Source organism: Biomphalaria glabrata, chromosome 15 (genome assembly GCF_947242115.1).
Source record: "Biomphalaria glabrata chromosome 15, xgBioGlab47.1, whole genome shotgun sequence".
Lineage (NCBI taxonomy): Eukaryota > Metazoa > Mollusca > Gastropoda > Planorbidae > Biomphalaria > Biomphalaria glabrata.
In genome coordinates, this window is record NC_074725.1 from 1,031,023 (window position 1) to 1,049,584 (window position 18,562).

Sequence of the window (18,562 nt, forward strand, 5' to 3'; positions counted from 1 at the left end):
GATAGATCCCTCTTTTTCGTTAATTTTCAATGGAACCATTAAAAAACGAGTGAGGGAAGGAGTAAAACAAAAATAGGAGTGCCATCAAAGGCCCATGCAGACCAGCAAAATGATCAGGCCAAACACAGTCTCGAAGACATCAAAGTAGTGTTGAAGGCCATGCCGCTAGTGCACAGCAGAAAGTATGGTCTAACGTTTTACAAATGATAATACGTACAGTGTATAGTGTAATTCTTAAAATTATATTCTTGTTGAATTTCAAACAAAATTAATTGTAATAAGAATTTAAAAAAAAAAAAAAACAACAACAAGAAAACTTGTTCGGGCCTTTGTGTCTTGCTGCTGTCACTTTTTTAAAAAACGTTTTCTGCATTAAATTTTTTTTTCTTTGGTCGCGACCAGACCGGCCCTTTTGGTACCGGCCCACCTGGCATTTGCCCGTTTGCCCATATAGCCAGTCCGCCCCTGTTAAGGTGATACTTATAGTATCTTTTAAAACCTCTCACTTTCATTGCTAGGATTATCTTCTCTAGTTCAGCAGTTAGCGTCCCAGATTCACAAGCATACAAGAATATGGCTATGACCAATGTAGGCTAATTATAACACCAGTCTGATATTAGTGTCAGGTGTTATGCCTTTGTCTTTTCACGTTGTTCTCAGCTTTGCAAGTGCTGCTGTGGACTGCGCAGTCCTAGCCAGTAGTTCAGGTTTGTGCTTTACACATTACACCCGTATGCCGTTTTCCGCCTGGGGGTCTATCTTGGTTTACCTTTTGTCTTCTGAGCCTGTCTTTGCCCTGTCAGGGCTTTCCGTTATTTAAATATGCAAATCGAAATGTTCATATACGTACAAGTATATTTACATGTATGCAAATTGAAGTTGGGATGTTAATTAATGAAAGATGTCTTTTTTTAAAAAAAAAACAAGGGGGGGGGATTAGTCATTAAAACGAAACCAGGGGTTCTAAGAACTAATCAAGAAGTATTTAGAGTCTAGACTCTAGACTACTCTAGAGAGATCAAATAATGTGAGCGTTTAAGAAAAAAAAAGTATGGAACATTGACATTGCCATATTGTTCCATCTACAACTTTACATTGATACTGAACAAGTCTTCTCAGTCTAATTATGTAAATTATTCCCTTTCCTTAAAAAGAGAAGATAATTATTCCGTGTGTTAATCTAGCCATGCTCGTTAGAGACTTTGAAATTCTGCTAAGTCGTTGATTTAACTGTCTGATTTAGGCAACTTAACATGTTTTAATGACATTACGGAAGAAGGATCACTTGAATGAATTTGCCATAGCATATGGAATAAGAAATGTTTCCACCTATAACTTGTTTTCTTGAATGATTCAAGCAGTGAGGACCCCTGAAAGAAATGAATGATAATTTTCTTCTATAAAAACACGTGATTAAACACGCCGTTGTTAATTAGCCTTTCTTGCTGTCTGTGAAAACTTCAAACTTCATATTCAACCAACGTTGCAAGAGTGAGATTCAGTCTTTAAGATTTAAAGTCCAAGTAAGTTTCAACATACTCGGTAAATTTTATTAGACCAATACTCATGATTTATTATCAAAACATTCTGGAACCTCCGAAGGGATTCGCGTGAAATTGTGTAAACAGGTTCCTATTACTTTTTAACGGTCAACTTTTGACATATTTGTAGCCTGAAAGCGGCTTTTCGTGAAAAGCGTTTGAATTTGACTTTCGGTATTTCTCCTAAATGGCCGCCGTCTATTATATAAGCTCATATAAATGTTCAGTAGCAGAAGATAGACCCACACTTCTTTTATTATTAGTGTATTTTCTTTCTTTAATCTAATTAGGAAATAGCAGTTAAAAAATTGTGTTTGTGTGTTTGGCCTCCTTCAGTTGTAGAATGACTATTGCTAATCATACAACACGTTTTCATGTGACTGCAAAGCCCTATTGCCGACTGATGGATGCCTGGTCGTGCGGTTTGCGAGCTGGACTGTCTATCAGATTTATCGATGGTCCAGGGTTCAAACCCTGCCCGCTCCCATCCCCCGTCGTCCTGCGGGAGGTTTGGACTAGGAAGTAGGCCTAATTATCTTCAACTCTGAAGGAACATCCGAAACATGTAAAACAAACAAAACAGACATTCCCGTCAAAATATATTGCAGGTTAAGGTGGAGTTCGCTTAAGGTGGTAGAGGAGCCAGCCATTTTTCGTATGGCACGCTTTTCTTCTAGAACTAAATCCCATGTTTGTTTTCTTTCGCTGTCCATGACTTTCCTGGTCATCATCTCTCTCCACTTGGTCTATGTCTTCCCAGTAGTCAGCAACAATATATATATATATATTTTTGGATGTACCGTTTTGGTCAATTTTTTCTGTGATGGCTTATCATCATTGTATTCCGTTTGAGGACTTGAGAGGTTCAAATCCTCTCTTGCAAAAGAACATGGCATTAACCTTGCTGTTTTGCCTAATGCATGTATGTCACCATTAAGGTCGAGAATTTGTGGTTTCCCAGACCTGTCAAAAAGGAAGTCTGCAAGTCTGGGGCAGTCAAACAGAATTTAAGACACGGTTTCCTCTTCTTTTCCGCTGTAGGGACACCGTGAGCTGAAGTTTGGCCTGAGCAGTGCGTAATATGAACCAACGGGACAAGGCATGTCCTGCACGGTGCTATAACAGCTTGTTCGGGCCTGGGCCGACCCTTTCGATATAGGAGTCACGGAGGTCACGCCTGAGCAGCCTCCACTACGGGGAAGCGTGGTCAGGGCGCCTCAGGTGCTTTAACACTTTTTGGTCGCTTGCACACTACACGGCCGAGTTTTTTCATGTTTTGGTAGATTTCATATTGGACAGGATTTTACGGTGTCTTATTTAGATATTCTACATTTTAAAAATTCCTATTGCTCTAGAAATAAAAAAAAAATCACCCTTTGGGTCAGAATTTTGTGAGTTTACCATCACAATAGACATACAAGACACCGATAGCAAAGACACACAGACACAAACACTCTTTTGTTCCACTGGCAATCAAATCATTAAATAGAAACAATCTGATATAAACTTTTCTCATGTAAACTGTGCGTGAGTCTGGTGTGAATGCACATTTTGGTTTTCTATAGTTATAGGCTGTTTTGTTTAAAGTAATGCACAAATTGTAAGACAAATTTTCTAACGGATAATAAATATTATTATTATTATTATTATTATTATTTTGTTATAAAAAGGAAGCACAGACAAATTATTGCACGTGGTTGCTTCATCGCCGCGTAAAAAAAAAAGTGAAAAGAAATCGGTTTGTATTAGGCCTATTTGTAGGACATCTCAAACACAGGAGAACTCCGGCCACGTGAAAAGGGGGGGGGGGTTCGAGTCCCTTACGTATTTTATAATAATAATAATAAAACAATTTTACTCTCAACAATTGACGATTTTAAAACGACATGAACAAATGGGGCAATTATACAAACTATGATTCAGGGTTTAAAAAAAAAAAGCCTACGATACGTTTAGGGCTAATTGCGTTAGTCTCACGTGGTCTGAAACTTGCGCAAGCAAGTGAAAACAGTTTCTATTCTATTATGGAGGCGTGGTGGCTGACCGGTAAATCGCTTGGCTACCGAACCGGGGTCCGGGGTTCGAATCGTGGTGAAGACTGGGATTTTTAACTTCAGGATCTTCGGGCGCCTCTGAGTCCACCCAACTCTAATGGGTACCTAACGTTAGTTTGGGAAAAGTAAAGGCGGTTGGTCGTTGTGCTGGCCATATGACACCTTCGTATACCGTAGGTCACAGAAACAGATGACCTTTACATCATCTGCCCTATAGACCACAAGGTCTAAAAGGGGAACTTTTACTTTTTTTTTTCTATTCTACAATAGAAACACCTACAAAATATTGCTCATCACTAGCCTAAATCTAATGCCTTTAATTATTTTATTCACATTTTTTCAGATATGTCTACTGCGCGCAGAGTCACGTTCGACCAGACGCGAAATGGGTTCAAAAGTTTAGCCGTTGTTGGAGCCTGTCTCCTAACGTTTGCATTCTCCTCCGCCTGGTCGCTCCTGGAAGAAGAAAAAAGCGATATCAAGTGGCCGAAAGGAATGGAACCGCTAACCGATCGCCTGGCGGGATTGAGAAATAAACTGCAGGTTAGTGGCCATAGACATAAATAAATATAGACTGGAAAAAGGAAATAACTTCATGTAACTTGAAAACATGTATATCTATTGTTGTCGGATTTCCGAATTCTGAAAAATTGAAAAATTGCATGATCTTCAGTCTTAGAGATTAAACAAAACTAATAGACATAAATAAAGTACACAGAAATGCAAGTCACAAATTTTCATTTCATAAAACTCTATTATCGGCCAGTCTATATTTATTTATATCTATGTTAGTGGCCTATCAAAAAAAAAAAAATTCTGCACATTTAACGTTATAATTGTTGTTCGATTTATTATTGTTTAAATTTTCGAAATTTTCTAAAGAAAGTGGTTATTGTTATCATCAACTCATGCATCATCAATAAGGCCTATTTCATCGACTCTATTGTTCCGTTGTTTTTGTTGCATCATTTATTCTTTTATCATCAATTTGTTTGTTTGATGTTTGGTTACAAAGAACATTAAAGTCTTGCCACTTAAAAAAAAAAAACATTTTTACAATGCTTATACCAGCTCACTCTGTCTGTATAATAAAATGTTTGCGCACGTTATTTCTTCCACACCTAATCTCGGATCAAGTTGAAATTTTGCACAATTATTTCTTTTACCTGACAAAACAAGAATTAAAAAAAATAGCCTATTAGTTAATTAACTATTGGTATTTTTTTTTTTGTATCGATAAAGGGAAATAAACAGTACTTCACAGATGTGTGGGTATAAGTTGAATTAGTCCCCCTTTATACTTTGTATAAGACGTTGCTTAAATGTTGAAAGTTTGAAACTAAAAATAGATAACAATAAAACCTTTTCTTTTCATAAGCACTTCTCAGGCATAGTGGTTAGTGTGTATTAGCTTGAGGAGACTTGAGCCCTCGAGTTCGACGTCAAGTCGTACAACTTTTTTTTAAATTTTCCTTCAGCTCTCATCATCAATCCTTGATCAGGTCAATCCGGTTCTTAAAACTATCTTGCGTGCAATCCTATGCTAACAAATATTTCACTATCACATTCACTTCGTCTGTAGGACCGCTGTGGCACCACTCATGCTCCAGGGCCGGTCTTAGGGCACTGCAACCTATGCGGCCGCAGTGGGCCCCGCACTTTCATAGGCCCCGCGCTAACACTAGTTGTATATTATTAAATTAAACCATTATAATTTATAACAGTGTTTTCAAGGCCTCCTCGTTCCATATGCTAGGAAAAATGTGTACAAATGCTCCTTCTTCCCTTTGTGCTATTAGAGCATGGAATGGGTAGCCTGAGCTAGACAGGAAAAACGGTGACGCGTAGGAAGTTATCATCTTCTTTTTTTTTTTGAAGTAACGTCTGTATTATATAAGAAGAAGAAGAAATTGCAAAGTATACGAAAAAAAATCATGAAAATCTCCTGAAATTATTACATTATCCTGAAAACTCATAAAAAATGACCGTAAAAAATAAATAAAATTATCATTTTGGGGTGTCATTAAATATGGAAAACTCCGATCTCTTAAAATAAGCAAATCTACAAGGCAGATGTGAATGTTTATCAGCTTTTTGTTGGAAAACTACCTTCTATTGTAGATGGGTCGTAATCTAATTTGACCGTGATTTTACAATTAGTAAAATATGAATAAAAGGCAATGACGAATTAATTTTATTACGAAAATTCTTAATTTTCACTTATTATCCTTATCCCTACCCAGACTAGGCCCCGCGCTATCCGTTTCGCATAGGGCCCCGCAATCTGTAGGACCGGCCCTGTCATGATCTGTCCACTTTCTCCATTCCTGTCTTTCACCTTGACCGGAAGCTCTTTCAACGTGTGCCCGTCCATTCTCTGGCCTCGAGATCTATGGGGCAGATGATGTAAAGGTCACCTGTTTCTATGACCCGCGGTTAACGAGGGTGTCGTGTGCCCAGCACAATGACCAACCGCCTTTAATTCTCCCCAACTAATGTCTGGTACCCATTAGTGGATGTCTTTGCATGGCTTTATATCTTTGATCAAGGACCATGAGAATTGATAAAATTAACACATAGGCCCTACCATTTGAGTTTTTAACAATCGATCTTTTTTTTTAAGCAATAATTTTATTTCTGAAAGAAATTGCTGTACAGTGTTTTTGTTTGTTTGTTTGTTTGCAATATTAATTTTTTTTTATGAAACATCTAAAACAAATTTAATACTTTTAAATTTATTTCAAAATTTTTAATTTTAGGCAAAGAACGACAAAAGCTACGATGAGTTTCTTTCCCCTTTGAGATGGCCATTTCCTTCTGGAGAATTGTTGAAATACACTCTAGAGAAATGCGATCCCAACACCGAAATTGTTAAAATAGACTCTCTGAAACTCGATCCTGATCCTATACCAACAAAAGGGGAGATGACTGTTTACATAGATTTCACAGTAGATGAAGATGTCAATCCGCCCATTAAGGTAGAATCTCTATGTGTACAGATTTTTAAAAATCATAATGCTAAAAAAATCATTTTGATATTTTCCTTTTAACTTTCATTTTCATAAAACTGAAACTAACGAAATATTCACTCTGGAGTGTCACCAGAGATTGATGGCCACGTTATTCAAAGCTGCATAGGCAAACTTTAACAAGAGACCTGAAAAAGTACAGGTTTCCGAGCTTCCATTTGAAAATAATTAATATCAATAACAGCCTGATCTGGCGACCACTAGGCAGTTCATCTCAGATATAGATCTAGGACTGAATAACTGAACAATACAACTTAATAATGGAAACGCCTATGAGACTCTCACTTTCATCGGATATATTATAATTACTAATGGGCAAAAACCATGACTAGCCTTTACCCAAACAAAATTAAAATTGAACAAAAAAAAGTAGAGAAAATATAGGCCTACATAGAAAATGACAGAGATTTCTTAGTAAAACTAAGCAAGAATTAAACCTTACACTGGCCTACCAAAAAAAAAAAAAAAAAAAAAAAAAATTAAGATATAGAAATATTTCAAAGAAAAAAATACATTCTAAAGAGTAATGGAATAGTAGGCTATATGTAGGCTGAACTATCCAAATGTGTTGCCCCCCCCCCCACCAACAAAACATGAAAGAAAGAAATGCAGCGTAATATTTCTAATTTAACTAAATGTTGAAAAATTGTCGTCTAACATATAGAATCTACAATGAGCCAGGGCCGGCCCTTGTGAGGATGGGGGATCCATTCGGGTCTGCAGTACATGGTTCAGGACCCCCTCGCGCGATCCGTTCTAGTAACACTACATATTGTTAAACCATTTTATTGATTACTGACTATTTCTGAGGATTTTAAAACTACATTTTAGCCCCTATATGCAAAATAATGTAAACACGGCTTATGTGCTACATCTATCAGAAAGAGAGTAGGATTTCTTTTAACAGTATATGTAGAGCAATGGGTTAGCCGAAACTAATCTGTATAGAAGGCCTCAGCAGTGATCTGCGACGTCGCAACCTGTGGGCAGCTTAGACCAATAGCTGGTTGCGACGTCGCAGGTCAGTATTCAGGCCGTTTAAAACGATTTTGATCTCGGGTTAGCTATTTTTTTTATTTATAGCAGCGGTTCTCAACCTTTTAAGCTCGGCGACACCTTTTTACAATCCCCACTCTGCGGCGACCCCCATTCACACAGCAATAGAAGAATAGACCAAAAAAATCCATATTTTTGATGGTCTTAGGCGACCCATGGCAAATCGTCAATCGACCACTAAGGGGGTCGCGACCCACAGGTTGAGAACTCCTGACTTATAGGCTCCTAGAAAGTAAATTGTATAGCTTAGATAATGTCAGATCACTCTTATTATTTTTTAACAACACTATGTGGACCTTTGTATTGTCTCCCCTAGCTGGATCTTGAGGTATCAAGACGAGAATACGGTACCTGGATAGCCATCAGCTGTACCGGACATGTTGGTTCGTGCACCTATGACAACGTTTGCCCCATGCTGCAAAATCTGTGCCCAGCTGATGTAGCCGGAGAGCTTCCTTGCAAGTGTCCTTTGAAAAAGGTAGGGCATGGCATTCAGCAGCTTCGTCTTTAAGTGCAATCCACAAATTAAAATGGCTGCCTGGTCGTGTGGTATGCGAGCTGGACTGTCGTTTGGTCGTCTTTATAGTCCCGGGCTCACACCCTGCCCGCTAACCCCCCCCCCGATATTTTTTTTTTTGTCCTGCAGGAGGTTTGGACTAGGAAGTAGATTATCTTCAGCATCCTGCAGGAGGTTTGGACTAGGAAGTAGATTATCTCCAGCATCCTGCAGGAGGTTTGGACTAGGAAGTAGATTATCTTCAGCATCCTGCAGGAGGTTTGGACTAGGAAGTAGATTATCTTCATCATCCTGCAGGAAGTTTGGACTAGGAAGTAGATTATCTTCATCATCCTGCAGGAGGTTTGGACTAGGAAGTAGATTATCTCCAGCATCCTGCAGGAGGTTTGGACTAGGAAGTAGATTATCTTCAGCATTCTGCAGGAGGTTTGGACTAGGAAGTAGATTATCTTCAGCATCCTGCAGGAGGTTTGGACTAGGAAGTAGATTATCTCCAGCATCCTGCAGGAGGTTTGGACTAGGAAGTAGATTATCTTCAGCATCCTGCAGGAGGTTTGGACTAGGAAGTAGATTATCTTCAGCATCCTGCAGGAAGTTTGGACTAGGAAGTAGATTATCTTCATCATCCTGCAGGAGGTTTGGACTAGGAAGTAGATTATCTTCAGCATCATGCAGGAGGTTTGGACTAGGAAGTAGATTATCTTCATCATCCTATAGGAGGTTTGGACTAGGAAGTAGATTATCTTCATCATCCTAGAGGAGGTTTGGACTAGGAAGTAGATTATCTTCAGCATCCTGCAGGAGGTTTGGACTAGGAAGTAGATTATCTCCAGCATCCTGCAGGAGGTTTGGACTAGGAAGTAGATTATCTCCAGCATCCTGCAGGAGGTTTGGACTAGGAAGTAGATTATCTTCAGCATCCTGCAGGAGGTTTGGACTAGGAAGTAGATTATCTTCATCATCCTGCAGGAGGTTTGGACTAGGAAGTAGATTATCTTCATCATCCTGCAGGAGGTTTGGACTAGGAAGTAGATTATCTTCAGCATCCTGCAGGAGGTTTGGACTAGGAAGTAGATTATCTTCATCATCCTAGAGGAGGTTTGGACTAGGAAGTAGATTATCTTCAGCATCCTGCAGGAGGTTTGGACTAGGAAGTAGATTATCTTCAGCATCCTGCAGGAGGTTTGGACTAGGAAGTAGATTATCTTCAGCATCCTGCAGGAGGTTTGGACTAGGAAGTAGATTATCTTCAGCATCCTGCAGGAGGTTTGGACTAGGAAGTAGATTATCTTCAGCATCCTGCAGGAGGTTTGGACTAGGAAGTAGATTATCTTCATCATCCTAGAGGAGGTTTGGACTAGGAAGTAGATTATCTTCAGCATCCTGCAGGAGGTTTGGACTAGGAAGTAGATTATCTTCATCATCCTGCAGGAGGTTTGGACTAGGAAGTAGATTATCTTCATCATCCTGCAGGAGGTTTGGACTAGGAAGTAGATTATCTTCAGCATCCTGCAGGAGGTTTGGACTAGGAAGTAGATTATCTTCAGCATCCTGCAGGAGGTTTGGACTAGGAAGTAGATTATCTTCAGCATCCTGCAGGAGGTTTGGACTAGGAAGTAGATTATCTTCAGCATCCTGCAGGAGGTTTGGACTAGGAAGTAGATTATCTTCAGCATCCTGCAGGAGGTTTGGACTAGGAAGTAGATTATCTTCAGCATCCTGCAGGAGGTTTGGACTAGGAAGTAGATTATCTTCATCATCCTGCAGGAGGTTTGGACTAGGAAGTAGATTATCTTCAGCATCCTGCAGGAGGTTTGGACTAGGAAGTAGATTATCTCCAGCATCCTGCAGGAGGTTTGGACTAGGAAGTAGATTATCTTCAGCATCCTGCAGGAGGTTTGGACTAGGAAGTAGATTATCTTCAGCATCCTGCAGGAGGTTTGGACTAGGAAGTAGATTATCTCCAGCATCCTGCAGGAGGTTTGGACTAGGAAGTAGATTATCTTCAGCATCCTGCAGGAGGTTTGGACTAGGAAGTAGATTATCTTCAGCATTCTGCAGGAGGTTTGGACTAGGAAGTAGATTATCTTCAGCATCCTGCAGGAGGTTTGGACTAGGAAGTAGATTATCTCCAACATCCTGCAGGAGGTTTGGACTAGGAAGTAGATTATCTCCAGCATCCTGCAGGAGGTTTAGACTAGGAAGTAGATTATCTTCAGCATCCTGCAGGAGGTTTGGACTAGGAAGTAGATTATCTTCATCATCCTGCAGGAGGTTTGGACTAGGAAGTAGATTATCTTCATCATCCTATAGGAGGCATGGACTAGGAAGTAGATTATCTTCATCATCCTAGAGGAGGTTTGGACTAGGAAGTAGATTATCTTCAGCATCCTGCAGGAGGTTTGGACTAGGAAGTAGATTATCTTCAGCATCCTGCAGGAGGTTTGGACTAGGAAGTAGATTATCTTCAGCATTCTGCAGGAGGTTTGGACTAGGAAGTAGATTATCTTCAGCATCATGCAGGAGGTTTGGACTAGGAAGTAGATTATCTTCATCATCCTGCAGGAGGTTTGGACTAGGAAGTAGATTATCTTCAGCATTCTGCAGGAGGTTTGGACTAGGAAGTAGATTATCTTCAGCATCATGCAGGAGGTTTGGACTAGGAAGTAGATTATCTTCATCATCCTGCAGGAGGTTTGGACTAGGAAGTAGATTATCTTCAGCATCCTGCAGGAGGTTTGGACTAGGAAGTAGATTATCTCCAGCATCCTGCAGGAGGTTTGGACTAGGAAGTAGATTATCTTCAGCATCCTGCAGGAGGTTTGGACTAGGAAGTAGATTATCTTCAGCATCCTGCAGGAGGTTTGGACTAGGAAGTAGATTATCTTCATCATCCTGCAGGAGGTTTGGACTAGGAAGTAGATTATCTTCAGCATCCTGCAGGAGGTTTGGACTAGGAAGTAGATTATCTCCAGCATCCTGCAGGAGGTTTGGACTAGGAAGTAGATTATCTTCAGCATCCTGCAGGAGGTTTGGACTAGGAAGTAGATTATCTTCATCATCCTATAGGAGGCATGGACTAGGAAGTAGATTATCTTCATCATCCTAGAGGAGGTTTGGACTAGGAAGTAGATTATCTTCAGCATCCTGCAGGAGGTTTGGACTAGGAAGTAGATTATCTCCAGCATCCTGCAGGAGGTTTGGACTAGGAAGTAGATTATCTTCAGCATCCTGCAGGAGGTTTGGACTAGGAAGTAGATTATCTTCATCAGCCTGCAGGAGGTTTGGACTAGGAAGTAGATTATCTTCATCATCCTGCAGGAGGTTTGGACTAGGAAGTAGATTATCTTCATCATCCTGCAGGAGGTTTGGACTAGGAAGTAGATTATCTTCATCATCCTAGAGGAGGTTTGGACTAGGAAGTAGATTATCTTCAGCATCCTGCAGGAGGTTTGGACTAGGAAGTAGATTATCTTCATCATCCTAGAGGAGGTTTGGACTAGGAAGTAGATTATCTTCAGCATCCTGCAGGAGGTTTGGACTAGGAAGTAGATTATCTTCAGCATCCTGCAGGAGGTTTGGACTAGGAAGTAGATTATCTTCATCATCCTATAGGAGGCATGGACTAGGAAGTAGATTATCTTCATCATCCTAGAGGAGGTTTGGACTAGGAAGTAGATTATCTTCAGCATCCTGCAGGAGGTTTGGACTAGGAAGTAGATTATCTCCAGCATCCTGCAGGAGGTTTGGACTAGGAAGTAGATTATCTTCAGCATCCTGCAGGAGGTTTGGACTAGGAAGTAGATTATCTTCAGCATCCTGCAGGAGGTTTGGACTAGGAAGTAGATTATCTTCATCAGCCTGCAGGAGGTTTGGACTAGGAAGTAGATTATCTTCATCATCCTGCAGGAGGTTTGGACTAGGAAGTAGATTATCTTCATCATCCTGCAGGAGGTTTGGACTAGGAAGTAGATTATCTTCAGCATCCTGCAGGAGGTTTGGACTAGGAAGTAGATTATCTTTATCATCCTATAGGAGGTTTGGACTAGTAAGTAGATTATCTTCATCATCCTAGAGGAGGTTTGGACTAGGAAGTAGATTATCTTCAGCATCCTGCAGGAGGTTTGGACTAGGAAGTAGATTATCTTCAGCATCCTGCAGGAGGTTTGGACTAGGAAGTAGATTATCTTCATCATCCTGCAGGAGGTTTGGACTAGGAAGTAGATTATCTCCAACATCCTGCAGGAGGTTTGGACTAGGAAGTAGATTATCTCCAGCATCCTGCAGGAGGTTTAGACTAGGAAGTAGATTATCTTCAGCATCCTGCAGGAGGTTTGGACTAGGAAGTAGATTAGGCCCTATCTTCATCATCCTGCAGGAGGTTTGGACTAGGAAGTAGATTATCTTCAGCATCCTGCGGGAGGTTTGGACAAGGAAGTAGATTATCTTCAGCATCCTGCAGAAGGTTTGGACTAGGTAGTAGATTATCTTCAGCATCCTGCAGGAGGTTTGGACTAGGAAGTAGATTATCTTCAGCATCCTGCAGAAGGTTTGGACTAGGAAGTAGATTATCTTCAGCATCCGAATGTTTCCCAATCCCTCTCTCTAATTCTCTCCCTGTCTCTGTCAGTTCTCTCCCTGTCTCTCTCAGTTCTCTCCCTGTCTCTCTCAGTTCTCTCCCTGTAACATAATAGTATTATATGTACATTTGCACACTAGCGCGTCAGTGCAACACCGCTTGTGTTTACGTAATAAACGGAGTTCCTAATATGTCTTCCCTCTTAAACACTAGTTTGTTATTTGTGTAACACGAATATTCTACATGGTGTCAGAATAAAACTTGAAAAGCTGTCCAGACAAAGGTTTTTATTAATCTAATAATGGCTTCTTTTTATTTTGAGCAACCAATCTTGAATTGGAATGCTAAAGATCTGTATCAAGAGTTTTTAAGGTTTCAACAGCAGGTGAGCTTTTGTTTCAAAGGACCGTTAGCTGGTGCCGATAGTAAACAAAAAGCCGGATGGCTGGGAATGTGGATAGGTCAACAAGGCCGTGAAGTTTACAAAACTCTAAATATTACTGATAGTGAAGAGGGAGATCCGCAATTGCTATTAAAAAAAATAGAAGACTACATAAGGCCAAGACAAAATAAAAGAGTGTCTAGATTTAGAGCACATCAGAGAAAGCAGGAAGAAGGAGAAAGTTTTGATAACTTTGTTAAAGACCTAAAGCTTCTCATTATGGACTGTGAGTATGACAACCCAGACGATATGCTTATTGATTTGATCATTAGTGGAGTCATACACGAAAAGGTACAATTAAGACTTCTTGATCAGGGACAGAAGTTGACCCTTAGCAAGGCTATAGAAATTGGACAACAATATGAGATGTCGCAAAGCCAAGTGAAAATGTTTAGGGGCCAAGAAGTTCTAGCGATCAAGAGAGGGTCACACAATGTACTAAAGCAGAAGTCTAAAGATAACTCAGATAAATTATGTAGTAAATGCGGCAAGAACCACGAAAAGGGAAAATGTCCAGCAATAGGAACCACATGCAATTTCTGCAAGAAGAAAAACCACTGGTTTCAAATGTGCAGAAAAAGACGCAACGTCAATCTAGTAGAAGATGACAGTCACAGTGATGAAAATATTATACCTATTAGTACTGCAAGTAACCAGTATAAAAAGGGTAATATTGAGAATATCAATGTCGTTGAAGACAAGTGGACTGTAAAACTAGTCGTGCATGGCAAGACATTAATTTTTCGTATCGACACTGGTGCAAGATGTAACATTCTTGTCAAGTCAGAGTTTGAAAAGCTCAAAGACAAAGTAAAACTTGCTTATTCAGCAAAGTCGCTCAAGTCTTACTCTAATCATGTTATTAAGATTGTAGGAGCAGTGGTGCTACCTTTGAAAAATAATATCCAAGAGGTGAAAGCAAGGTTTGAGGTAGTAGACATTAGCCAAGAGAACATTTTGAGTGGTGACACAGCAGAATGTTTAGGACTACTACAACGGATTGACAGCATAGAATCCAAGGCAGAAGACGAGTTACAAAGAGAGTTTCCTGAAATGCTTAAAACAACTGGAACACTGCCAGGAGAATACAAGATTCAGTTACAGGAAAATGCTAAAGGAGTTATCCATCCACCACGTCGCTTAGCAGCATCTCTACGCAATAAAGTTGAAGAAAAACTTAAAGAAATGCAAGCTGATGGATTTATTACTGCCGTACATGAACCTACTGAATGGGTTAGCTCCATGGTTGTTTCGTTCAGGAATGACAAAGTTAGAATATGTATTGATCCAAAAGATCTCAATAAAGCAATCAGAAGGGAACATCACCCGATGAAAACTATTGAAGATGTGATCACTAATATTCCAGATTCGAAGATATTCTCAGTTCTCGATGCCAAGTCAGGGTTTATGCAAATAAAGCTTGAAAGAGAATCTTCATTTCTCACAACTTTCAACACACCTCTGGGAAGATATAGATGGTTACGATTACCTTTTGGTATTAAATCAGCGCCAGAAATTTACCAAAGAATTATGGATGAAATGCTTCAAGGAATTGAAGGAGCATATGTCATCATAGACGACATTCTAGTAGCTGGTAGAGATGTTGAGCATCATGATCACATTTTGAAACAAGTCATGCAAAGAGCAACGAAGTACAATCTCAAGCTGAACTATGACAAGTGCAAGATAAGGCAAAACAGAGTACCTTATATGGGTCACATCTTGTCAGAGAAAGGTTTAGAACCAGATCCAGCAAAGATAAAGGCAATTATTGACATGCCAGCTCCTCAAGACAAAGATGGAATCAGAAGATTTCTAGGTTTAATTCAGTACCTAGCAAAATTTATTCCTAATCTAAGTCAAGCAGATGCTCCAATACGAAAGCTTCTAAAAGATGATATAGAATTTCAATGGAATCATGAAAAAAACAAGAGTTTCAAAGAATTGAAACATCTTTGTACAAACCCTCCAGTTTTAGCATATTATGATGTCAACAAGAACGTAGAGATAGAATGTGATGCAAGTAAAGATGGACTGGGAGCAGTATTACTCCAGGAAGGTCGTATAATTGCATACGCATCAAGAGCTCTCACAGATACAGAAACAAGATATGCTCAAATTGAGAAGGAAATGCTCTCAATTGTGTATAGTACAAGCAAATTTCACTGCTACATATTTGGTAAAGAAGTAACAGTTTATAATGATCACAAACCTCTGGAGCAAATCTTCAAGAAACCTCTATTGTCAGCACCAATGAGAATACAGAAGATGCTAATAAGACTGCAGTGGTATGATCTGAAAGTCTGTTATAGAAAAGGCAAGGAAATGTTTATCTCCGATACACTTTCTCGTGCACATCTACCAAATACTGATACACAGACATGTGAATTTACAGATGATTCAGTGCATATGATCTCTGTAAGTGATTCGAAATACAGTGAAATTAAAGACTGTACAAGCAAGGAACTTTCAATGCTTCTGGAAGTAATTATGACTGGTTGGCCAGACACAAGAAGCGAGACTCCAATTGAAGTCAGGCCATATTGGGATTCAAGAGACCAGTTATCAACTTCGGATGGTATTATATACAAAGGTCTGATAATAGTCATGCCACCAAGCTTACGTAAATACATGCTAAATCTGATTCACAAGTCTCACTTAGGAATAGTCAAGTGTAAGCAGCGAGCCAGAGAAGTCATGTATTGGCCAGGCATGAATGCAGACATTGAAGTGACAGTTAGGGATTGTAGCCGGTGTGCTGAACATCAGAATCAAAATGTGTCAGAACCGCTAATGCCTACCAAGACACCAGACCTTCCATACAGCATGGTTGGGTGTGATCTGTTTAACTTTGAGGGTAAAAAGTATGTGCTTCTAGTTGACTACTTCTCAAAGTTTATTGATGTCAAAGAACTGTCACAGGAAACTACATCAGATATCATCGAAGCAATGAAGAGTATATTCGCATGCCATGGAATACCTAGAAAGTTAAAGTCAGATAGCGGGCCACAGTTCGCTTCAAGGGAATTCCTGAACTTCTGTAAATCATACGGAATAGAGCATGAAATGTCGAGTCCTCATTTTCAGAGTTCTAATGGCGAGGCTGAAAGAGCTATTCAAACAGTGAAGAAACTTTGGAAGAAAAGCGAAGACAAATTTCTGTCGCTATTAGACTACAGAACTACTCCACTGAGTAATATTAATTTGTCGCCAGCACAATTACTCATGGGACGCCGACCCAGAAATTTGTTACCTTCTAGCGAGGAAATACTCACACCTAAGACACCAGATCTCAAGGTGGTGAAGAAACACTTTGACTCCGAGAAACAGTCTCAGAAACATTATTATGATAAGAGGAAAGGAGTTAAGAGTCATAATCCACTACAAGACGGAACGGCAGTCAGAATGCAACTTAATGCTAAGTGGAAACCAGGAACAGTAGTTTCGAAGCATTCTAAGCCTAGATCATATAATGTCAAAAGGGGAAATAAGGTCTACAGAAGAAACAGAAAACACATCAGAAAGTCTTCTGAGAAAGCAAACAGATTTGACAACAATTATGACTTTCCAGATGACATCTCAGAACAACCAGAACCACTAGATCTAGAGAGTCCAAGATTACAAACTACACTAGATTTTGAGCCGCCACTACACACTGCTTCTTCTAACACCTTTAGACCAAATGAACCTTATGTAACACGCTCAGGCAGAATAGTTAACAAACCCAAGAGACTTGATTTGTGATGAACTGATTAGACTTTTTAGTTGACTAGTTTGTTAGTTATTCTGATAAATAGATTTTCTAAATTAAAGAAGAGAGATGTAACATAATAGTATTATATGTACATTTGCACACTAGCGCGTCAGTGCAACACCGCTTGTGTTTACGTAATAAACGGAGTTCCTAATATGTCTTCCCTCTTAAACACTAGTTTGTTATTTGTGTAACACGAATATTCTACACTCCCTGTCTCTCTCAGTTCTCTCCCTGTCTCTCAGTTCTCTCCCTGTCTCTCTCAGTTCTCTTCCTTTCTCTCCCTCTCTTCTTCCGTCTTTCAGCTTTCTGTTTTGTATTCTGATACGTTTACTGAAGCCTATATTTATTCATCATGAACTGCTTTATTGACAGCAAGGTATGAGCCTCGTTGTGACTTTGTGAGCATACATTAATGAATCTAAGTCTACTCTTAGTATCAGTTTAAATAGGCCTACATCTACCGCATTAATTCTATCAAAGTCTAGCCCAGGGATGGGCGAACTATTTTAAACTGCGGGAAAAAAAAATTAAATTCAGAGAAATCCCGAAATAAAAAAAAAATCACCAAGATTCGAATTCGGGACCCATCGGTTCAGAGGCCAAGCGCTTAAACCACTCAGCCATCCACGATATCAAATGAACATAAAAAAGAAAACAAGATGTATAATATACACTATGAAAACTTCTATCTATATCTAAATCTTTTTTTTCTTCTTCCAGGGAAACTATAAGTTCAGCAAGAAGGTTTCCATGAAGTTAAAAGATTACATCGCAGGCAGTTACCAGGTTGTAGTGAAGGCCTCCAACAATGAGAAAAATCTGGCCTGCTACAAAGCTACTTTTAGTATCAAAAGAACATGAAGCAAAACCAAGATGTATAACTCTACACCACCAGCAGGAGCTTTGAACGTATGAGTGTTGTCTTCACTGTCCCATAGATTTCCATTTATACTTGCATTACACACCGGATATGCCCGTTGACCTGCTTTATATTGCTAATTATCCCATCCTTTTATTTTAAAAGGTTCAACATACTTTCGGCCCATGAATTATTGTATCTTTTACAGTGAAATGAAACGACCCTCCCTCTTTCCTGGTCTCTGTCTCTCTCTATATATATCACTCGAGCACGGCTACCATCTCTTAAAAGAACTTTTTCATGACAGATTCCTTTCCAAATCACACAATTATTCAAAAGAACCTGCACCCATTAAACCAGTTACATCAGATCTGAACGAAGTTGTCTCCTCTCCGTGAATTACGGCTAAATTAAAATGTTTAAAAACCCCTTTAGTCCACTTTTAGTCAGGGTGTTTCAAGGTACACTGAAGTTTAATTCACAAAACGCTGGTCGTGTGTGTGTGTGTGTGTGACGTATGTGCAAGCTGTTCGTGTTTGCATCTGTATTGTTTTTGCTCTAGTAGTATTACTGATGTGGACAGTTACAGTCAAACTGAATTTCTATTTGTTTTGGACCAATAAAATTATCGTATCTTCTCGATGTAGACTGTTGGTTTTCCTGGCTGATTAGGAAAAATGGAGCACTTGTACACATTTTTACCAGTATTTGGAATAAGAAATGTGCCT

The 18,562-nt window shown here is 39.5% G+C and overlaps 1 protein-coding gene across 1 annotated transcript; it reads left to right on the forward strand.

The window, feature by feature from the left end:
• Positions 1-1,400: 1,400 nt before the first annotated feature.
• On the forward strand, positions 1,401-18,476 carry LOC106050666 (ganglioside GM2 activator-like). The gene is made up of 5 exons (XM_056011781.1): positions 1,401-1,523; positions 3,939-4,138; positions 6,355-6,573; positions 7,997-8,158; positions 17,696-18,476. Exons 2-5 carry the CDS (start codon positions 3,941-3,943, stop codon positions 17,834-17,836), a joined length of 720 nt encoding a protein of 239 aa, XP_055867756.1. The 5' UTR covers positions 1,401-1,523; positions 3,939-3,940; the 3' UTR covers positions 17,837-18,476.
• Positions 18,477-18,562: the final 86 nt, after the last annotated feature.

Coding starts and splice junctions, on each gene's coding strand:
- LOC106050666 (XM_056011781.1), top strand. CDS start 3,941: ATGTCTACTGCGCGCAGAGTCACGTTCGACCAGACGCGAAATGGGTTC. Junction 4,139..6,354: donor GATTGAGAAATAAACTGCAG/GTTAGTGGCCAT, acceptor TTTTAATTTTAG/GCAAAGAACGACAAAAGCTA. Junction 6,574..7,996: donor ATGTCAATCCGCCCATTAAG/GTAGAATCTCTA, acceptor TGTCTCCCCTAG/CTGGATCTTGAGGTATCAAG.